The following is a 24,785-nucleotide window of genomic DNA, read 5'->3' on the forward strand; positions in this document are numbered from 1 at the left end:
TAGGGACCAGCGGTAAGGGGATGACAGCAGTCAAGTCATTCTTTCTTGTGGGAAAAAATAAGCGAACTTCTGTGTTCATGTGGTTTTTCCTCTGATATACGACCATTTATCCCCTGTACTGTTGTCTGCAGTAAAATGTACAATCATCTATGAATCCTAGCTTGGTGTCTGGATAAGTTACTACTTGGCCCTTTGTCTGAGTGCCTGAAAGTGGGAGGATGAGTGATAGGACACCTTACTCTGAGTGTATGGGTGAGGTGGTAAATACCAGGCTTTCAGTGTCCCTATGAGTACCGTTCCTTAAATGTGCCTAGACAAGTAAGTGAGCCTCTGACCCTGGGTGTCTGCATTAGTGAGTGCCTGGCTATGGGTGTTTGGATAAGAAAGTGCCTGCCAGTGGCGTAACTACCGCTGTAACAGCCGTAGTGGGGCCTGCGGCATTAAGGCGGCCCGTGCTGCCCGCCGACATGCCCCCCATATGCCCGGTGGCGCCGCTAGCAGCCATTATGGCTGCTACAGCAGTAGCGATGCTACTACGGGGCCTGTGCCACCGAGCCTCTAACATTTATGGGCCAGACGGCACGGGCCCTCCCACGCCCAGTGGTGGTACTAGCACCGAAGGGGGCCCTGGTGCTAGCGACAGACACCCCCTCTTTCAGAAATTGTACCTCCGTCTATAGCACACAGGTACAAATACATGCATTAGCGCTGAATGGCCGGGCACGTTCTGTGCATGACCTTTCAGTGCCTTACAATGATGCTGATTGGCAGGGCAAAATGACTTGCCCTGCCAATCAGCGCCTTTCAACGATGCTTGAAAGGCGCTGATTGACGGGGCAAGTCATTCTGCCCTGCCAATTGTAATGAGAGGGGGTAGGGAAACGGACAAGTGAGCCCTAATCTACCCGCCACTCTGTCCCTGCCTACTTGCAACGACCCGCCCTAGGCGACGGGGTACAACTTGGCGGCGGTCCCTACGCTCAGTAAGTGCACGAGACAAACAGACAAGGGAACACAAAGCAAAGGGAAAGGGGCAGTTGCCCACGGCAACACCGTGAGCAACAAGAATGGTGAACGAGCCGAGTCAAAACCAGGAGTGCACGAGGTACCAAACGCAGAGCAGGAGAGTAGTCAATAAGCCAGGGTCAGTATGGAGCAGGATCAAATAGTCAGAAGCTGTAACTGGGCCAGGAAACCACACGAGAAGAATCACAAGCAAAGGAGGAACAGGAAAGGCAGGTATAAATAGACAGAGGGCGGGATCTAGCTCCGTCTGGCCAGGCTGCGATAGGCTCTCCCACTCCTAAGCCTGCCATCCTGAGTGGGGGAAGATGGAGTCAGTCTCAGAGACACAGACTCAGGTGCAGACTGATTACCTATGGGAGTATACACAGAAGTTGTGCCTGGCAGATCCTTTACAGTACCCCCCCTTTTATGAGGGGCCACCGGACCCTTTCTAAGTGGACCTGGTTTATTGGGGAAACGAAGGTGGAACTTCCTGACCAATACCCCAGCGTGAACATCCCGGGCGGGTACCCAAGTCCTCTCTTCAGGCCCGTATCCTCTCCAATGGACCAGGTACTGGAGGGAGCCTTGGACCATCCTGCTGTCCATAATCTTGGCCACCTCGAATTCCACCCCCTCAGGGGTGAGAACGGGAACAGGAGGTTTCCTCGAGGGAGCCAAGGATGGGGAGCAGCGTTTAAGGAGGGAGGCATGAAACACGTCGTGTATTCGAAAAGATGGGGGCAACTCCAGTCGGAAGGAGACAGGATTGAGGACTTCAATGACCTTATACGGCCCAATATACCGGGGAGCAAACTTCTTGGACGGGACCTTAAGGCGCAAATTCCTAGACGATAACCACACCAGATCCCCGACCATAAACAAGGGGTTAGCAGAACGTCTTCTATCAGCCTGAGTTTTTTGTACGCTCTGGGACGCCTCTAGGTTCTTCTGAACCTGGGCACAGACTGTGCACAGTTCCCGATGAACGACCTCTACCTCGGGATTGTTGGAACTACCAGGTGAAACGGAGGAGAACCATGGATTAAACCCAATATTACAGAAAAAGGGGGAGACCCCTGACGAGTTACTGACCTGGTTATTAAGGGAAAATTCGGCGAGGGGAATGAATGAGACCCAATCATATTGACAGTCAGAGATGAAACACCTTAAATATTGTTCTAGAGATTGATTAGTCCTCTCCGTTTGGCCATTAGTTTCAGGATGTAAGGCAGAGGAGAAGGACAGATCAATCTCCAACTTTTTACAGAAGGCTCTCCAAAACAATGAAACAAATTGTACCCCTCTGTCCGAAACAATATTGACAGGGACCCCATGGAGACGCAGGATGTGTTTGACAAACAAGGTAGCGAACGTCTTGGCGTTGGGTAGTTTCTTGAGGGGCACAAAGTGGCACATCTTACTGAAGCGGTCTACTACCACCCACACCACCGACTTGCCTTGAGATGGAGGCAAATCGGTGATAAAATTAATGGAGATATGGGTCCAAGGTCTCTGGGGAATGGGCAAAGAACGTAGTAAGCATGCTGGTCGGGACCTGGGAGTCTTGGACCTAGCACAAACCTCACAAGCGGCGACGTAGCCCTTAATGTCTTTAGGCAACCCAGGCCACCAATAGTTTCTGGCAATGAGGTGTTTGGTACCCAGGACGCCTGGATGACCAGATAGTGCGGAGTCATGATTTTCCCTAAGTACCCTTAGCCGGTATTGCAGGGGAACAAACAGCTTGTCCTCAGGAAGGTTCCCGGGAGCTGAACCTTGATCAGCTGCAATATCAGAGACTAAATCAGAATCAATGGAAGAAATGATTATACAAGGAGGCAAAACACAAGCAGGATCTTCCTCTGAAGGAGGGCTGGCCATGAAGCTACGCGACAGTACATCGGCCTTAATATTTTTAGACCCAGCCCTATAGGTAACCAAAAAGTTGAATCTTTATAAAAAATAGCGCCCATCGGGCTTGTCTCGGGTTGAGCCTCCGGGCAGATTCTAGGAAAACCAGATTCTTGTGGTCGGTAAGGACCGTTACCTGGTGCCTAGCCCCCTCCAGGAAGTGGCGCCACTCTTCAAATGCCCATTTAATGGCTAAGAGTTCGCGGTTGCCAATATCATAGTTACTCTCAGTGTGCGAAAACTTCCTGGAGAAGTAGGCACAGGGGCGGAGATGGGTGAGGGAACTGGTACCCTGGGACAAGACAGCCCCCACTCCCACCTCGGATGCGTCAACTTCCACGATAAATGGCTCCATTTGGTTGGGCTGAACCAGCACAGGGGCCGAGATAAAGCACTTCTTAAGGACCTCAAAAGCCTGGACAGCCTCAGGAGGCCAGTGGAGGAGATCAGCACCTTTGCGAGTGAGGTCCGTAAGAGGCTTAGCGATGACCGAGAAGTTAGCAATAAATCTCCTGTAATAATTAGCGAACCCCAAAAAACACTGTAACGCCTTCAGGGAGGCAGGTTGGACCCATTCCGCCACAGCCTGGACCTTGGCGGGGTCCATGCGGAATTCATGAGGAGTGAGGATTTGACCCAAAAATGGTATCTCCTGTACCCCAAACACACATTTTTCGGTTTCCGCAAACAGTTTGTTTTCCCGAAGGACCTGGAGCACCTTCCTGACATGCTCAATGTCGGAGGACCATTCCTTGAAAACACCAGTATGTCCTCAAGGTACACTACAAGAAATACCCCCAGGTAATCTCTCAAAATCTCATTTATGAAATTCTGGAAGACCGCAGGAGCATTACACAACCCAAAGGGCATGACGAGGTATTCGAAATGACCTTCGGGCGTGTTAAACGCAGTCTTCCACTCATCCCCCTCTTTGATGCGGATAAGGTTATACGCCCCCCGTAGATCAAACTTAGAGAACCATTGGGCCCCCTGAACCTGATTAAAGAGATCAGGAATCAAAGGAAGGGGATACTGGTTCCTTACAGTGACCTTATTCAAGTTACGGTAGTCAATGCATGGCCTAAGACCACCATCCTTCTTCCCTACGAAGAAGAAGCCAGCACCTACCAGAGAAGTAGAGGGGCGAATGTAACTCTTGGCCAGGCATTCCTGGATATACTCTCTCATGGCTTCACGTTCGGGAAAAGAAAGATTAAATATCCTACCCTTAGGGAGCTTAGCTCCTAGTACCAATTCAATTGCGCAATCGTATTCTCTATGAGGAGGTAACACTTCGGAGGCCTCCTTAGAGAAAACATCAGCGAAGTCCTGAACAAACTCAGGTAGCGTGTTCACCTCCTCAGGGGGAGAAATAGAATTAACAGAAAAACATGACGTCAAGCATTCATTACCCCATTTGGTAAGCTCCCCAGTATTCCAGTCAAACGTGGGATTATGCAACTGCAACCAGGGAAGGCCTAAAACCAAATCGGAAGTCCAAATGCATGGAGCCAACAAGGAGTTCGAAAACAGGGGTATGCTGTGTAAAATAACCATTAGCAAGAGGAGTGGAGTCGATACCCACTACCGGGACAGGTTTAGGCAAATCAATCAAAGGCATAGCTAGAGACATAGCAAATTCCACAGACATGATATTAGCAGAAGACCCTGAATCCACGAAGGCACTGCCGGTAGCAGACCTACCACCAAAAGAGACCCGAAAGGGAAGCAAAATTTTATTACGTTTCATATTTACGGGAAATACCTGTGCGCCCAAGTGACCTCCCCGATGATCACTTAGGCGCGGAAGTTTTCCGGCTGCTTATTCTTACGCCTAGGACAGGTGTTCACTGGATGCTTGTTGTCATGGGGTTCGTTACGTTAATACACAATCAACAGAGCCAGTGACGACAGGGCAACTTCAACAGGGTTTATTGTATCCAAAGTTGACAGAACAAGTCCCGTTCAATGCAGGAACAACACACAGTCCACAAGATCAGGTAGTCACAGGAACATCTTCAGAGTGCTGGCCTCAGCTTCAGCTCTCATGAAGGTCTAAATCCAGAAGATCTCCATCCTCCCCAGGACAAGCCCTTATATCCCCTCAGGGGGAGGAACATCTTTTCAGTTTCACTGTCTGTATGTGAGTCGTGGTCCTTTGTGCTATTATGTGGATTGCCACAGCCAGGATGAGGACACAATGGGGAAGATAATTGGATCTGTCTTGTTTGCTGGTCTGCACTTGATCTGAATATAACTGTGGTGCCTCCTGATGACCCCCTGTGGAGACTGGACAATGACAACACTTTATGTCTTGTGGACTTCACCTCTGACTCGTCTGATTGTCCATAGGCTGGAGACATGACCTGTGGTACTTGATTAGAGTCCTTCTTCTCTGCTCAGGACTCACAATAAACCACACAAAATGCATCATCACAACCTCTCCCCTCATATAATAAGTGAGCTGACCATGTGGCCTACACAGGCCGCTGGCCACCTCACTCATAAGCCACTTATTACAGTTCAATAAGAACAGTCCACAGGCTGTAAAGAAAGTCCAGTGCACATGTACATCCGGGGCTAAGAGCAATGTCTGGAAAATCAACCACAAAGTTCAAGACAATTCCACAAAAGTTCCACATCATCTGTTCGCTTTGGAAGAGCTGACCCGGTGGCCTCCAGGACAGTCCAGCCCGTGAGATGGAGTCTCTGGGGTCAGGGGGTTTCTTGGGACCTTTTATCCAGTTTACAGGTTTCTGCAGACTCCGTATGGTCCATGCAGACACTTTCCTCCCCACTGCATCCCACCACCATATATTGGGCAATGCAGGCCTACTATCTGACCCATCACCCAGGCAAAGATCATACCAAAAAATATAGTCACTGTTCCGAATTGTAGTGAGTCCTGAGAATTTGGTGGCAGTAGATGGGGAGATAGAAGTCAAACCGTTTTTAGAAAACAAGGGCCTTGGGCATATTTGAAAAGGGTCTGAAGTCTCACCATCATGAAGGTCACCACTGCTGTTGGGACCAGTGTCTTGTTATCCTTCGCAGACCTGCTCTTCCAATGATCCTTCTTCCACCTTAGAACTCGCTGACACTCCAGTGTCCTCCTCATCCATGTTGGAAGACTGTTTGCCTGGAGAGTCAATACTGACCGTAACATCCCCATAATCATTGGACTCAGACAAATCAGACCTCAAGGTAACAATACAGTTGGGTTCCTCAACCTCTTGGAAATCCTGGGGTGAAGGAAATGCAGGAAACACATCACCAGGAGAAGCACAAACATCATTGCTCACTAGTGGGGCTGTATCGTGTGACTTAACCTCAGTTGGGCTTTCAGAACTGGCACTGGTGATCTCAGTGCCAAAGGTTTCAGGAGGTCCAGTGCTAGCCATATTGCCTGTGTCTTCATCATCCACACCAGTGCTAGCCACATCTCCTGCATCTTCATCATCCACAGGACCCGTTTCTGCAGATACACTGACATCCCCTGTATGCACTCCTTCCGGTCCTGAATCAAGCCCAGAATCCTTTACTTCCTCCTGGTGCTCCCATGTCTTATGGTATAAGCTGCCCACAGACGTCACATCACTCACCTCAGAACACTCTGGAGCCTTCTCTGGAGATTTGCAGCGATCCGAGCCTGGAGCACCTGCACAATCCTTATACCACTGTGCTGGCCGTTCACACCATGTTTGCGGCACCTCTCGCTCCGCTGTTGCCAGACACCAATTCCAGTCCCAGTCCCAGAACTTATCATCCTTGGAGGCCAAACATCCCAGAGAATCCATGGTCTCCTGGTGCAACTCCCGAGCTCGCACAAGAACTTGTTCCTTCCTTGCCATAGTCAAAGCCTTATCCCAAGCCCAGCGTTCAATGTCTTCTGTAAACTTTGGTCCAAGGCAGTCCATTGCCTCCTGGTAAAACACAATTGCTCTCCTTACGATAGACATCCTGGTGTTCAGACCTCTGTCCATCTCTCCTGCACTCTGTTGATCCCACTTCTGACACCAGTTGTCATGGGGTTCGTTACGTTAATACACGATCAACAGAGTCAGTGACGACAGGGCAACTTCAACAGGGTTTATTTTATCCAAAGTTGACAGAACAAGTCACGTTCAATGCAGGAACAACACACAGTCCACAAGATCAGGTAGTCACAGGAACATCTTCAGAGCACTGGCCTCAGCTTCAGTTCTCCTGAAGGTCTAAATCCAGAAGATCTCCATCCTCCCCAGGACAAGACCTTATATCCCCTCAGGGGGAGGAACATCTTTTCAGTTTCACTGTCTGTATGTGAGTCGTGGTCCTTTGTGCTATTATGTGGATTGCCACAGCCAGGATGAGGACACAATGGGGAAGATAATTGGATCTGTCTTGTTTGCTGGTCTGCACTTGATCTGAATATAACTGTGGTGCCTCCTGATGACCACCTGTAGAGACTGGACAATGACAACACTTTATGTCTTGTGGACTTCACCTCTGACTCGTCTGATTGTCCATAGGCTGGAGACATGACCTGTGGTACTTGATTAGAGTCCTTCTTCTCTGCTCAGGACTCACAATAAACCACACATAATGCACAATCACACTTGTCATCCCCACAATAGAAGCAGAGACCATTCTTCCTGCGGAACTCTCTACGTTGTCGGGGGGACACGGAGGCCCCGAGTTGCATAGGTACCTCTTAGTCTTCCGTGGAAGAGCGAAGCAACGGGACCTCGGGAGGCATCATGGGGGAGTCAGAGGGGAAAACACAAAAACGTTCAAGCTGTCGTTCCCTGAGACGTCGGTCAAGTCGTACCGCTAAAGCCATAACCTGGTCTAGGGAGTCAGAAGAGGGATAGCTAACTAGCAGGTCTTTCAGGGCGTTCGAAAGACCCAACCTAAACTGGCACCTTAAGGCAGGGTCATTCCACCGAGAAGCTACGCACCACATCCTAAAGTCAGAACAATACTCCTCAACAGGTCTCTTACCCTGACGTAAGGTCACCAGCTGACTCTCGGCAAAGGCAGTCCTGTCAGTCTCGTCATAAATGAGTCCGAGAGCAGAAAAGAAACGATCAACAGGAAACCACACGAGAAGAATCACAAGCAAAGGAGGAACAGGAAAGGCAGGTATAAATAGACAGAGGGCGGGAGCTAGCTCCATCTGGCCAGGCTGCGATAGGCTCTCCCACTCCAAAGCCTGCCATCCTGAGTGGTGGAAGATGGAGTCAGTCTCAGAGACACAGACTCAGGTGCAGACTGATTACCTATGGGAGTATACACAGAAGTTGTGCCTGGCAGATGCTTTACACCAATTAGCACCTTTCAACGACGCGCCGCTTGCGTTATTCAGCTCCAGCAGACCTGCTCAGAAGAGAGCAGATCTGCATTGCCACCAGACAGCGTGGGAACGGGATCAGGGGGAGTATGTAAAGTTTTGTTTTTTTCTACTAAAACCATGAGTGGCATTGTCTACAGCGGGGCTCTATCTGCAGGGGGGTCTATATGTGGGGCACTATATATAGGGGTAGCTATATGTAGGGCACTATCTACATGGGTGCGCAATATGTTGGACAATATATATAGGGGTTGGCTATATGTGGAGTACTATCTATACGGGGAGCAATTTGCAGGGTACTATCTATAGGGGTGGGCTATATGTGGGACACTACATACAGGGGTGGGTTACCTATGGGGCACTATCTACAGGGGGCTGTATGTGGGGCACTGCCTACAGGGGTGGGCTATATGTGAAGCTCTATGTATAGAGGGAGTGATTTGTAGGGCTCTATCTACAGGGGTGGGCTATATGTGGGAAACTATATAAAGGGGTGGGTTACCTGTGGGGCAATATCTACAGGGGGGCTATATGTAGGGCACGATCTACAGGGGTGGGCTATATGTGAGGCACTATCTACAGAGGTGAGCCATATGTGGAGCACTATCTATAGGGGAAGCTGTATGTATGGCAGCACGGTGGCTCAGTGGTTATTACTATTGCCTTGAAGCTGTGGAGTCCATATGTGGGCACTATCTACAGAGGGTTGTATGGGGGGCACTATCTAGAGGGGCTTCTATGTAGGGCGCTATCTACAGAGGCTCTATGGGAGTCACTATCCACAGGGGGCTATGGGGGCACTATCTACAAGGGGCACAGTGTGTGTGTGGGACACTATATGGTACTATTATAATCAAGGACACAGCGTATGGCGCTATTATAGCTAGTGGTGCAGTGTATGGCGCTATTATATTTAGAGGTGTTGAGAGTTTTATCTTTGTTTATAGGTGCAGAAATGTTTTAAAAGCGAGAAGCTGAAGTTATCTGAGCGGAAACTGCAGAAATGGGTCGTGGCCAGGAGAAATCCAACATAGAGGTCTGGACCGGAGGGAGAAGAAAACAATTAGAATCTAAGACGTCACCAGTGAATCACTTAATGTAAATGTTCTGCTTCTAATCAGTACTGTAGTCACTGTATGATCTGCAGAGAGATGATGGACGGTATGATTTTTTTTTTTGTGAAACAGCATCTCCCAGCATATCCTTACCATTGTTCGGGCTATGCTGGGAGCTGTGGTTTTATGCCGTACAAACCTATACGGCAGGGGTTGCACTAAATTGAGCTGTATTTATTCTGGTTTTGTATACAGGGCCGGCATTAGGTAGGATAGCGCCCTGTGCGGGACTCTCTATTGCCGCCCCCTACACAAAACAAAAATGAACCACATATATAGACACGCTGGAACATATATACTGTACATACATAAAGACAGATATTTAGACATACAGGCAAATATACATACACACACATACAGGAATATATACATACAGGTAAATGTATAGACATACAGACACATATGTACACACACACCGGCAGATAAATACACAGACAGGGACATATACAAATACATAGAAGGCACATATATACAAGCGCAAAGACACATTCACAAACAGACCCATATACACTACCGTTCAAAAGTTTGGGGTCACCCAGACAATTTTGTGTTTTCCATGAAAACTCACACTTATATTTATCAAATGACTTGGCTTCAGAGGCAGATTACCTGATCACCGGGAAAACCACTCCGATGCGGCCCCCTCCCTCGCAAACCACTCCGATTCGGCACTTACTATTGAGTGCCGCATCTGAGGGGTTAAATACGATCGGAGACCACAGCTAGTGGTCTCCGATCGTTGCCCTGAAGCCTGAGGCTGTTACCAGCAGCCCGGACTTCAGGAGATCCCCGTGAAAACCGCTCCGATGCGGCCCCTTCCCTCCCAAACCACTCAGATGCGGCACTTGCTATTGAGTGCCGCATCTGAGGGGCTAAATACGATCGGAGACCACTGCTAGTGGTCTCTGATCGTTGCCCTGAAGCCCGAGGCTGTTACTAACAGTCCGGTCTTCAGGAGTTCCCCGCACAATGACAGAAAAGTTCTTCTGAAGTGCTGACGTGAAAAGCCGACACTTCAGAAGAACTACCCTGAACGGCAGACGTAAAAACACTATACGCCGGTCGTTAAGGGGTTAAAAAAAAATATCTTTCAAAGGTGTACTTAACCTTTAATGCAAACAATCAGATCGTAACCACCATTGTCCTGTACAACATGTAGCACATGCAGTTTTACCAAAAGTCTGTTCAGTTTTTAAATGATTGTTAATGTCTGCGCTGACTCGTGGGAATGCAGCATTTTGACGTGGTTTGCAGCTGTGTCGTTGTAAGACAGCAGCTACTATATGTGCATATTACGCAAATACAATTAACATGCTGCGGATTAAAAAAACAGACCGCAGGTCAATTACTGAGCCTTTTTCCCGCTCATCGTGTGGGTGAGAATTTTTCAAATCTCACCCATTTTGTTGCTACTGCATTTGGGCTTGTCCACACGTAATGGAATTGCTGCGTACTTAAAAGTGGGTGATACTTATCAAATCCCATCCACATGCTGCGTAAAATTTCTGACCAGAAATTGACCTGCGGTACAACCATATTTTTCGTACCGCAGCATGTGAATTCCTGCTTCGGAAAGTGGACTGAATTGCTGCATTTTTCAGAGATGTCACCATCCCCCAGCATTGTGAAAAACGCAGCAAAATCTGCACCATTTTATGCAGCAAAAACACAAGAAATGGTGCTGTTTTTCCACAGCAGAATTTCTGCTAGTTGCTGCAGAAACTTTCTGTAGCAATTGCAATACGTGTGGAGAAGCCCTTACACTATGGATATAGGGTTTGTCCACACACACAACAGAATTGCTGCAGAAAATTTCTGCAGCAAATATCGTTGAAAGTCATAGGCACACATGAACATACATGAACACGTACACATCACACACTATATACACACACATGAACACATCACACACTATATATACACACATGAACACATCACACACTATATATACACACATGAACACATCACAGACTATATATACATATGTACACATCACATACACTATATATACACATGTACACATCACATACACTATATATACACATGAACACATCGCATACACTATATATATAAACACACAAACACATCACACACTATATATGAACACATCACACACTATATATACACACATGAACACATCACACACATGTACACATCACATACACTATTTATACACACATAAACACATCACACACTATATATACACACATGAACACATCCCACACTATATATACACACATGAACACATCATACACTATATATATACATGTACACAACACACACTATATACACATGAACACATCACATACACTATATATACACACATGAACACATCACACACTATATATACACACATGTACACATCACACACACTATATATACACATGTATACATCACATACACTATATATACACATGAACACATCACATACACTATATATACACATGAACCCATAACATACACTATACACTACCGTTCAAAAGTTTGGGGTCACCCAGACAATTTTGTGTTTTCCATGAAAACTCACACTTATATTTATCAAATGAGTTGCAAAATGACTAGAAAATATAGTCAAGACATTGACAAGGTTAGAAATAATGATTTTTATTTGAAATAATAATTTTCTCTTTCAAACTTTGCTTTCATCAAAGAGTGCTCCATTTGCAGCAATTACAGCATTGCAGACCTTTGGCATTCTAGCTGTTAATTTGCTGAGGTAATCGGGAGAAATTTCACCCCATGCTTCCAGAAGCCCCTCCCACAAGTTGGATTGGCTTGATGGGCACTTCTTGCGTACCATACGGTCAAGCTGCTCCCACAACAGATCTATGGGGTTGAGATCTGGTGACTGCGCTGGCCACTCCATTACAGATAGAATACCAGCTGCCTGCTTCTTCCCTAAATAGTTCTTGCATAATTTGGAGGTGTGCTTTGGGTCATTGTTCTGTTGTAGGATGAAATTGGCTCCAATCAAGCGCTGTCCACAGGGTATGGCATGGCGTTGCAAAATGGAGTGATAGCCTTCCTTATTCAAAATCCCTTTTACTTTGTACAAATCTCCCACTTTACCAGCACCAAAGGAACCCCAGACCATCACATTACCTCCACGATGCTTGACAGATGGCGTCAGGCACTCTTCCAGCATCTTTTCAGTTGTTCTGGGTCTCACAAATGTTCTTCTGTGTGATCCAAACACCTCAAACTTCGATTCGTCTGTCCATAACACTTTTTTCCAATCTTCCTCTGTCCAATGTCTGTGTGCTTTTGCCCATATTAATATTTTCCTTTTATTAGCCAGTCTCAGATATGGCTTTTTCTTTGCCACTCTGCCCTGAAGGCCTGCATTCCGGAGTCGCCTCTTCACTGTAGACGTTGACACTGGCGTTTTGCGGGTACTATTTAATGAAGCTGCCAGTTGAAGACCTGTGAGGCGTCTATTTCTCAAACTAGAGACTCTAATGTACTTGTCTTGTTGCTCAGTTGTGCAGCGGGGCCTCCCACTTCTCTTTCTACTCTGGTTAGAGCCTGTTTGTTCTGTCCTCTGAAGGGAGTAGTACACACCGTTGTAGGAAATTTTCAGTTTCTTGGCAATTTCTCGCATGGAATAGCCTTCATTTCTAAGAACAAGAATAGACTGTCGAGTTTCACATGAAAGCTCTCTTTTTCTAGCCATTTGGAGAGTTTAATCGAACCCACTAATGTAATGCTCCAGATTCTCAACTAGCTCAAAGGAAGGTCAGTTTTATAGCTCCTCTAAACAGCAAAACTGTTTACAGCGGTGCTAACATAATTGCATAAGGGTTTTCAAGTGTTTTCTAATCATCCATTAGCCTTCTAACACAGTGAGGCTGGATTCACACAAGCGTGCCGTTTTTGCGCAGGCAAAAAAATTAGCGTTTTGCCTGCGCAAAAGGCACTTAACAGCTCCGTGGGGCATCAGCATATGATGCGCGGCTGCGTGTTTTTCGCGCTGCCGCCATCATTATGACACTCCATTTGGATGTTTGTAAACAGAAAAGCATGTGGTGCTTTTCTGTTTTCATTCATCCTTTTGACAGCTGTTGCGCGAATCACGCTGTTTGCACGGAAGTGCTTCCGTGTGGCATGGGTTATTTTCACGCACCCATTGACTTCAATGGGTACGTAATGCGCGAAAAACGCCCAAAGAACGGACATGTTGTGACTTTTTTTCAGCGGACTCACGCTGAGTAAAAATCACGGACATGTCTGCACGGCCCTATAGACTAATATAGGTCCGTGCAATGCGCGTGAAAATCACGCGCGTTGCACGGACGTATTTCCCGTTCGTCTGAATAAGGCCTTAGTAAACACAATGTACCTTTGGAACACTGGAGTGATGGTTCCTGGAAATGGGCCTCTATACACCTATGTAGATATTGCATTAAAAACCAGACGTTTGCAGCTAGAATAGTAATTTAGCACATTAACAATGTGTAGAGTGTATTTCTGATTAATTTAATGTTATCTTCATTGAAAAAAACTGTGCTTTTCTTTAAAAAATAAGGAAATTTCTAAGTGACCCTAAACTTTTGAACAGTAGTGTATATACACACATGAACACATCACACACTATATATATATATACACACATGAATACATCACACACTATATATACACATGTACACATCACATACCCTATATATACAGACATGAACACATCACACACTATATACACACACATGTACACATCACATACACTATATATATATATATATATATATATATATATATATATATACACACACACACACACACACACACACACACACACACACACACACACATCACAAATATGCACATTGCATTATACCACATATAAAGAACACATTGTAAACACACATGCATGTACCTTTTATGTAGGATAATTGTGAAGAGAGTTGTGCAGTTTGATGGCCTGAAACAGTGCCGCAGACAGTCTCCTCTCCCCCTCCCTCAAGTCCCGAATGATAACAGAAGCAGCCCGAGGAGAGGTGTAAAGAGTAGGGAGTAGGGAGGGGGGCTGGAGGGGGAGATTTGTTAGCAGCATAGACTACAGCTGCTATTACAGTTGGGCGCTGCTGTGCCCTGCGCCTGAGGCCAGAAGCTCACCTAGAAGTCAGGCCGCCGAGTCAGGCCGCCGACACGGATTGTTGGTGCCCCCCCTCTAAGTAGCGCCCGGGGCACATACCCCGCCTGCCCCCCCTAGTTATGCCCCTGTACTATGCAAATGGGAACATGCCTGAGTCATATGTAGGTCTTAATATTTGGGCAAAGATTCATTTTTATTTCCTATTTATGTTTTAAACAGGCATCTGGTGTGACAGTAAATGATGAAGTTATAAAAGTTTTCAATGAGATGAAAGTGAGAAAAGCCCAGTCTCCTGAAGAGGTAAAGAAAAGGAAGAAGGCTGTACTGTTTTGCCTGAGCCCTGATAAACGTGAAATAATTGTAGAGGAGGCCAAGCAAATCTTGGTGGGAGACATTGGAAATACAGTTGAGGACCCTTACAGGACCTTTGTCAATCTTCTACCCCTTGATGACTGTCGATATGGACTGTATGATGCTACTTATGAGACCAAGGAGTCTAAGAAAGAGGATCTCGTCTTCATCTTCTGGTACATTCCTTAAAATGGTGTGGTACATAATGGAGCAGATGCTCCCACTTATCCCTAAACAGTGTAATAGCAATACATAGATAATGTTCACAAAACCATCTTAATTTAAAGATCTTTTAGACTAAAGTTGATTGGGTAGTGGGGGAGGTCCCAATAGATGGAACCTTTCTGGGTAAGGTACTGTTTGAATTGAGTGGATATCCACCAATTGTGCTTCAAAGCCGAGAGCTGTGTATGATGTGGCACCACTCAAGCTAATGGGGAAGCCCACAAAGAACATCTCCTCTATGGAAAGTAGTTGTCTAAATATCACACCTGCGTCGCTGCTTTCCATTGTTCTGCTCCATCAGAGGAGCAGAACAAGGGAAAACCGGAAGCAACAGTTTTGACTTTAATGGGTTCTGTTAGTTTTCCGTCAGGGAGTCCGTGGCTTTAATGGAGCCTCCAACACAGATGTGAACAAAGTCTCACAGGCCTATTTGGGTTCCTACATTTATGCATATTACAAAATGTTCATGTAAAACTTGACCAGTACAAGCCAGCCGGCTAGTTAAATATTTATATCTATACTTGTTGTTTGCAAGTTTGTCTAATATAACCTAATGTTGATAATATATTGCCATTGTTAAGAATATTGCTATATACTACATGTTAAAATTCCTTAAGGGACATGTACCCTCACAGCAGGCGCAGACACAAGCGCCGCTGTGTGAGGGATTCACTGTCCCTTCTCTCTATTTCTTTGAGAGAAGGAAACAAACTGCCTATCTGTTACTGAGGGGTAGAGCGATGCTTCGTGATCTCCCGGTGGACAGCATCGACACATAGTGTCTATGTGTACCGCAGGATGAGCGATTCATCGCTCCCCTAACGATACATACCTCCTGACGTCATGGGGGAGTGTCAGGGAAAGGGGAGGAGTCATCGGGTTTTAAAAGGATAGGGAATTCCCTCTAGTTTTGACGTCAAACGCCAGAAACAGGCGCCAACTTTGAACCCTTGCCATTGCAAGCACGCTCTCACCGAGGAGCATCATTCCAAATAGTCAGCCACTTTATTTTGCTCCAGCATCCTTTGAATTGGATATAGCTGTTTATGGCCCATCTCCCCTGGAGAATCACTTGGCCGTGAGGAAACGCGTTGAGAGGTATTTCTACATTGAGAGAGGTTTCCTGGTTTTCACATCAACCCAAATATGGACGACATCTAAACATCTAAACGGGTAGGAGGGCATTGAGCCCTGCTCTTCAAATACTCTATGGGTATTTGTATATAAGAAACACAGGAAAAATCTCAAACTAAACTAGGATGAACACTCTCTTTTCACTAAACCATGTATGAATTGCTGTCTAAATCTGACTATTTAATCATATTGGAAATATGCTATGAACAAATGTTAAAATCCATTATGCATGATTTCTCTATACATATATGCACTATCCGTATGTCAACATTTTTCAAGAGACTTTATATGAAAATAAAGTAAAGGTTATATTTTACATACAAAACTCCGGATCAATTTTTTTCTTTATATATTTACCACGGAGAATTGCAAAAAATACATTTAGGTGGTGGACTTTAAACGACACCATCAAAATTCATTTATATCATAGCGAAATGTCAGAAGTTTTGATCGGTGTGGGACCGAGCGCTGAGGCGCCCACCGATCTCTAAAACGAAGTGGCAGAAGCGCTTTGGTGAGCGCTGAACCACTTAATTTCTGATTGGCGTTTCTCGGAAAGCCGAGCAGTTGGTGTACGGGCTCATAGACTTTCTATTGAGCCTGTACACCAATTGCTGGGCTTTCCGACAAAAGCCGATCAGAGATGAAGCCTCTTCGTTTTAGCTAAGAAGTTTTTTTAGCGCTTAGTTACCCTTTAACTAAGCAGCTAATCAGGATTCAATAAGTACATAGAGATCAACGTACACTTCATGTCCATATAGAAATATGGTATATGTATAAGGTAACAACCACTGTACTTCCTTTCTGTCTAGGCCTTCGAGATCCATGCTTGGGAACTAAATTTTAATGTATATGATAAAAGGTAGAAAATAATAGGTGAGGTTATATGAGCCATAGTTATATTTTTTAAAAATGGACTTTGGTGAGTACCTAATTGTTACATGTTACAATAGAGATATGCTATCAATTAAGTCCTAACCAGTGGTAGTTTTTAATATTTTAGCAATATAAATATCTTGATTTATACAATGAAAGAAATTACAAAATACAGTATTTACTCCCTCCCCTTTGTATTTTTCCTGTTTTGTTGCATTACAACCTGGAATTAAAATGGATTTTAAACTTGTTTTTATGTAATGTACCTGCCAAAATCATCCAAATTGTTACAGTGGAATGAAAAAGAAGAGTTGTGAGTACATATTTATTCACCCCCTTTGCTATGAAACCCCTAAACAATGTCTGATCAAACCAATTAACGTCAAGTCACATAATTAGTTGAATAATGTCCCCCTGTGTGTAATCAAAGTGTCAAATGATCTGTCACATGAAGTCAGTATAAATACACTTCTGAAAGGCCCCAGAGTCTCTAACATCACTAAGGAAACAACATGATGACCAAGGAGCTCTCCAAACAGGTCAGAGACAACGTTGTCGAGAAGTATAGTTTAGGGTTGGGCTATAAACTATACTTCTCAAACTTTAACCCGTTAGTGACCGCCAATACGCCTTTTCACGGCGGCCACTAATGGGCTTTATTCAGATGCATAAGCCTTTTTAGCCTTTTTACAGCGCTGCATCAGAATAAGTAAACAGAGCAGGGAGCTGTCAAATCTCCCTGCTCTCAGCTGCCAGATGTAGCTGAGAGCGTCCCTGCTCGAACGTGTGAGATCGATATAAGCATCGATCTCACCCGTTTAACCCCTCAGATGCAGCGCTCAATAGCGTGCGCCGCATCTGAGTTGTTTTGGAGAGAGGGTTAAGAGGGATAAGATCATCGAGTGTCTGTGTCTCCGATGGCAGCCGGGGGCCTAATAAAGGCCCCCAGGTCTGCCTGTAGTGAATGCCTACTAGGTCATGCCGGAGGCATTAATACAGGCATTAATACACTGCAATACAAAAGTATTGCAGTGTACCATAATAGCGACCGGATGATCGTATATTAAAGTCCCCTAGTGGGACTAGTAAAAAAAAAAGTTTAATAAAAGAAAAATGTGAAAAATAATGAAAAACCCACTTTTTCCCCTTACAGACGGCTTTACTATTACTATAAAGCTATTACATTATTTAACCCGCACGGTGAACGCCATAAATGAAATAGAAAACAATGGAAAAATTGCTGTTTCCTGTTAATCCTGACTTTAAAAAAATGTGATAAAAAGTGATCAAAAAGTCGCATCTAAAAAACTACAAGTCGTCCCGCAAAAAAAAAGCCCTCATACAACTGCATCGGCGGAACAATAAAAAAAGTTATGGCTCTTCAAATCTGGAGACACAAAAACAAATAATTTTGAAAAAAAAGTGTTTTTACTGTGTAAGTAGTAAAACATACAAAATCTATACAAATTTGGTATCTTTGCAATCGTAACAACCCATTGAATAAAGTTATTGTGTTATTTATACCACACGGTAAACGACGTTTATTTAGGATGCAAAAAAAGAGTGGCGAAATTTCAGGTTTTCTTCTCCCCCCCCAAAAAAAAGTTAGTAAAAGTTAATGAATACATTATATGTACCCCAAAATGGTGCTATTAAAAAGTAAAACTTGTCCCGCAAAAAACAAGACCTTACACAGCTATGTCGTTGCAAAAATAAAAAAGTTATAGCTCTTCGAATGTGTCGATGGAAAATCGTAAAAAATGGCTTTGTCATTTGGTCATTAGGACCCAGAATGCAAGCAGGGGGAAGGGGTTAATGTCCTCCTCACTGCAATCGAGTAGTGTGGAGGAACGGGGGTTTGGGACCCCAGCAATCCAAAAATCATTGCCTATTCTGTGGATAGGGGATAATTTATGATTCTGGGAAAACCCCTTTCATACAGGGTTTACTTATGCGTATTTTACATTTTAATGCGCAAACAGGTGCAGATTATCTGCTGCATATTATGGTACGTTTTTTTTAATAAACTTGTCAGATACATTTCTGAGACAGAAACGCAAGAGAGATCCGCTCAGAATACACATTGTGTGCATGTGGCCTTAGGGTTGCATAGTTACATAGTTAGTACGGTTGAAAAAAGACACATGTCCATCAAGTTCAACCAAGAGATGGGAAAAGGGAAGGGAAAAATTTCTACACATAGGAGCTAATATTTTTTTGTTCTAGGAAATTATCTAAGCCTTTTTTAAAGCCATCTACTGAAGCTACTGTGGCCAGCTCCTGCGGTAGACTATTCCATAGATTCACATTTCTCACAGTAAAGAAGGCTTGTCGCCTCTGCAGATTGAACCTTTTTTCTCCAGACTGAGGGAGTGCCTTCTTGTTTTTTGAGGGGGTTTTACATGAAACAGGATTTCACCATATATTTTGTATGTGCCATTAATATATTTATATAAGTTAATCATGTCCCCCCTTAGTTGTCTTTTTTCAAGGTTAAATAGGTTTAATTCTTTTAATCTTTTTAACTTAGATTCTCCATGTCCCTTATTAGCTTCGTTGCTCTTCTTTGTATTTTTTACAACTCCAGGGCATACTTTCAATGAACTGGAGCCCAGAACTGAACTTCAAATTCTAGATGAGGCCACACTAATGCTTTGTAAAGTGGTAATATTATATCACCTGTCCTGTGAGTTCATGCCTCTTTTAATACACAACAATATCTTGCTGGCCTTTGAAGCAGCTGATTGACATTGCATGCTGTTATTTAGTTTATAATCTAGAAGTACACCCAGATCCTTCTCAACAAGTGACTCCCTGTCACGGCGCGGGGTGTGGACCCACTGGGCCGTACCGCGTAGCGGGATAACAGCTGGCCAAACAGGTACAATACAAAGTCTATAGTCCAGAAAGGGTTCCTGAGGCAATGTAGACAGTAGCGGTGATTCAGGATTAAGATGAGGCTCCGTCAGTAGACAGACACCCGGCGGGTGTAACACAATGGATGCAGCGGAAGACACAACTCGACTCCAACTCTGGACGGCACAGAGGCACGGTAGCACGGGATACAGGGTACAGACAGCCGGAACGGGTAACACTGGGAACTGGAAAACACTAGGAGACCATTTGCAAGACAAAATTTAGGTACACAACAATGCTCAGGCAATGATCAAGAGGGCAGAGCCCTTTTTTATAGTCCAGCAGCATTCTGGGCTAATTGCAGATTTCTTGCAATTGTGCGCGCACTGGCCCTTTAAGGCGGTGCACGCGTGCCCTGCGGGAGACAGTCTCTGAACCAGGAAGTGAGTGCCGGCGTCTCCCAAAAGGGAGATGCAACCGAGGACTCACACTTCCATGGCCGCGGCCATCAGAGGGTAAGTCAGAACGACGAGCCGCAGCCATAGATGTTACATTATCCTGCCTCTTACACCCCCTCTTCTTGAGGCCAGAGCGGGAGAAAAACTTTTTCACGAGGACAGGGGCATCAATGTTCTCCTCTGGTTCCCAAGACCTCTCTTCTGGACCAAATCCCCTCCAATCCACCAAATAAAATGTCCTTCCTCCCACTTTCTTAGTGGCCAGGATCTCCCTCACTTCAAAAGTCCTGACGAGCCGCCAGGAGCCACTGCGGAACTAGGAGTCCTGGAGTAGCAGTTCAGATCCACGGGCTTCCGCAGGGAGACATGGAAGGAGTTAGGGATCTTGAGGGTAGGAGGCAACCGAAGCTTGTAAGAACCAGGATTAATTTGCAGCAGAATCTCGAAGGGTCCGAGGAACCTGGGAGCAAATTTGCAAGACGGCACCCTAAGCCGGATATTCCTGGAAGACAGCCAGACCTTCGTACCTTGAAGAAACTGGGAAGGCTCTCGTCTTCTAGTGTCTGCCTTTCTCTTCATGCAGTCCACCACCAGCAGAATAGAAGATCGGGTCTGTTGCCATATCTGCAGAAGGTAGAGTCAGCTGCAGGCACCTGGGACATAGTAGAGACAGGAAGAGGAATTCAAGGATGTTGGCCGTAGACGATGAAAAATGGACTGGAGGTGGTGGACTCAATAGTATGGTTATTATAGGAGAACTCAACCCACGGGAGCAGCTGCACCCAGTCATCATGCCGCCTGGAGACAAAGTGCCGCAGATAGTTCTCCATAATCTGGTTAACCATCTCAACTTGACCATTGGAATGGGGACGGTAGGCCGAGGAAAAGTCCAACTTTACACCGAGGAGACCGCAGAGTGCTCTCCAGAACTTCGAGGTGAACTGGACCCCTCGATCCGAGACAATATACAGAGGCAAGCCATGCAGACGGAAGATGTGTTGATCAAAGAGATCGGCCAGTCGAGCAGCAGAAGGCAGGCCAGTCAGGGTAACAAAATGAGCCATTTTGGAAAATCGATCAACCACCACCCAGACCACACTACATCCAGCAGAGAGACATCGGGCACAGGGAATAGTTGGAGCAGACCAGCTGGTTTGGAGTGGGCAACTTTATTTGCTGAGCATACTGTACAGGAGGAGACAAAGTCCATGACATCTTTGGGCAGCGTGGGCCACCAGAAATCACGGGCAATTAGGTCTCGGGTCTTACAGGCACCCGCGTGACCTGCCAGATTGGAACTGTGACCCCAGTGAAGGATTCTTCCTCTGTATTCCAGACGTACAAAATTCCGTCCCGGGAGGAAAGTCTCTACCTTGCATAGGGTTGACAGAGAAGATGCAGGAAGGATCAATAATATTCTGTGGGGACTCCACAGTGTCCTCTGTCTCAAACGACGTAGACAAGGCATTGGCCCTCACATTTTTGTCAGCAGGTCGGTAGTGGAGTTTGAACTGGAACCAAGCAAAGAACAGCGACCACCTTGCTCGACAAGGATTCAGCCGTTGAGCCGTCTGAAGATAGGTCAGGTTCTTGTGGTCCGTGAAGACCAGGATAGGATGAGCTGCACCTTCTAGTAGGTGTCTCCACTCCTGCAGGGCCAGCTTGATGGCCAGTAACTCCTGATCCCCAATCGAGTAGTTGCACTCTGCGGGAGAAAACAGCTTAGAGTAGTAGCAACATACCACAGTCTTGCCTTTTGAACCTCTCTGGAACAAAAGTGCGCCAGCACCAACAGAGGAAGCGTCCACCTCTAACGAAAACTGTAGGGATACATCAGGATGATGAAGAATAAAGGCTGACGTGAAGGCCTTTTTTAAGGTTTTGAACGCGGCTTCTGCTTCCGAAGTCCACACCTTGGCATTCATGCCCTTTTTGGTGAGGGTAGAGATGGGAGCTGTCAATGAAGAGAAGTTGGGAATGAACAGCCGGTAGAAGTTCACGAATCCCAGGAAGCGTTGTATGGCCCTTAAGCCTTGGGGGCGTGGCCATTCCAGGACAGCCTTTACCTTCTCAGGGTCCATTTTGGGGCCCTGATCGGAGATGATATAGCCCAGGAAGGATAGAGATTTTCTTTCAAACACGCACTTCTCCAGCTTGGCATAAAGATGATTCTCCCTTAATCGAAGCAGAACCTGGCAGACATGTCTGATGAGTTACAGGATCTGTGGTAAAAATAAAAATGTCATTGAGATACACCACAACACAGACATAGAGGTGATCACGAAAAATGTCATTGACAAATTCTTGAAACACCGCGGGGGCGTTACACAAGATGAAGGGCATGACCAGGTATTCGTAGTGCCCATCACGTGTATTAAATGCAGTTTTCCACTCGTCACCCTGACGAATCTGGATTAGATTGTAGGCCACCCGCAGGTCTAGTTTAGAAAAAAAAATTGCCCCCCGTATGCGATCAAACAGTTCAGAAATCAAAGGCAATGGGTATCTATTCTTCACCGTGATCTAATTGAGACCCTGATAGTCAATGCAGGGTCGGAGGGATCCATCTTTTTTCTTGACAAAGAAAAACCTGGCTCCGGCCGGGGATGAGGGTTTATGTATGAAGCCCCTCTCCAGATTCTCCTTCATGTAGGCCGACATAGACTGGGTTTCAGGTAAGGAGAGAGAGTATACTCTACCACGAGGAGGGGACGAATCAGGAACCAAGTCGATAGGACAATTATATGCTCGATGTGGTGGCAATGTCTCTGCTTCCTTCTTGTCGAAAACATCTGAGAACAGAAAGTAACAAGGAGGCATCCCTGCCAATGACTGATGCGGAGAAGACTGAGGCGGATGGATATGCCCCAGACAGCAGTTGAGACACTTGGGACCCCACTGGAGAACCTCTCCGGAGTTCCAATCCAGGACAGGGGCGTGTAGATGGAGCCAAGGCAAACCCAGCAGTACGGGGTTGATGGCCTTGGGCAGGACAAACAGGAAGATGAGCTCAGAGTGAAGGGCTCCCACTTGAAGCCTCAACGGCTTGGTCACAGACAAAATTGGGTCAGTCAGCGGCTGTCCATCTACCGAGGCAACGATCAATGGCCTTTCCAGCAGAACAGTGGGCAAATGAGCCAGAGTCCAGGTAGGCAGAGACCGGATGGGGCCTCTCGCCAGCGACGATGGTCACAGGAATGAACAGTTTGGAGGAGAGTTCTCTATTACATGCTGTAATACCCAGGGTTGTCTCTCCAACCAATCCTAGGCGTTGGAATTTTTTGGCTTCTGGTGACACAGACACACGACATAGCCAGCGAGGCCGCAATATAGACAGAGTCCAGAGGTGCGCCTGCGCTGTTTCTGCTGAACTGACAGTTTAAGCCGATCCACCTGCATTGGGACCTTGGGTGGAGCTGTAGAAGGAGGCAAGAGGGGTTGCTGGAAGTTGGGCGCCAGTCTCTTGTCGAACTTCTTGAGATCTCTCTCTGAGCCTTATGTCCACTCGAGAAGCAAGTAGAATCAGGTCGTCAAAGGTAGATGGCAGATCCCGAGCAGCAAGTTCGTCCTTGATCTCGAACGATAGGCCATGCCAGAAGGAAGCTACCAACGATCCTGAAGGCTCAAAATAGCCCGGTCCTGAACTGGTTAAATACTCCGCCACCCCAGCTGGAATTCTCTCCCCCAGCACAGCAGACCCCCTTCCATTTAGGTGCAAATCATCTGCAGAATACAGTTTGTACCCCAATGAAAAGTCAGCCCAGTGCTCTAGGAACCCAAAGTCTTCTCCTCTACACCAAGACTTAAAGAGGCTCTGTCACCAGATTTTGCAACCCCTATCTGCTATTGCAGCAGATAGGCTCTGCAATGTAGATTACAGTAACGTTTTTATTTTAAAAAAACGAGCATTTTTGGCCAAGTTCTGACCATTTTTGTAGTTATGCAAATGAGGCTTGCAAAAGTCCAAGTGGGTGTGTTTAAAAGTAAAAGTCCAAGTGGGCGTGTATTATGTGCGTACATCGGGGCGTTTTTACTACTTTTACTAGCTGGGCGTTCTGAAGAGAAGTATCATCCACTTCTCTTCAGAACGCCCAGCTTCTGCCAGATCACGCTGTGACGTCACTTCCCCAGGTCCTGCATCGTGTCAGACGAGCGAGGACACATCGGCACCAGAGGCTTCAGTTGATTCTACAGCAGCATCGGCGTTATCAGGTAAGTCGATGTAGCTACTTAACTGCAAACGCTGATGCTGCTGCAGAATCAACTGAAGCCTCTGGTGCCGATGTGTCCTCGCTCGTCTGACACGATGCAGGACCTGTGAGTGACGTCACAGCGTGATCTGGCAGAAGCTGGGCGTTCTGAAGAGAAGTGGATGATACTTCTCTTCAGAACGCCCAGCTAGTAAAAGTAGTAAAAACGCCCCGATGTAC

The 24,785-nt window shown here is 46.0% G+C and overlaps 1 protein-coding gene across 1 annotated transcript in view; it reads left to right on the forward strand.

Moving 5' to 3' along the window:
* CFL2 (cofilin 2) overlaps positions 1–24,785 on the forward strand; it is a 79,059-nt gene that overhangs the window by 38,739 nt on the left and 15,535 nt on the right. The window contains exon 2 of the mRNA XM_075843420.1: positions 14,675–14,982. Within this exon, the coding sequence (XP_075699535.1) occupies positions 14,675–14,982 (308 nt within the window). The remainder of the gene's footprint in view (positions 1–14,674; positions 14,983–24,785) is intronic.

Source organism: Rhinoderma darwinii, chromosome 12 (genome assembly GCF_050947455.1).
Source record: "Rhinoderma darwinii isolate aRhiDar2 chromosome 12, aRhiDar2.hap1, whole genome shotgun sequence".
Taxonomy (NCBI): Eukaryota; Metazoa; Chordata; class Amphibia; order Anura; family Rhinodermatidae; genus Rhinoderma; species Rhinoderma darwinii.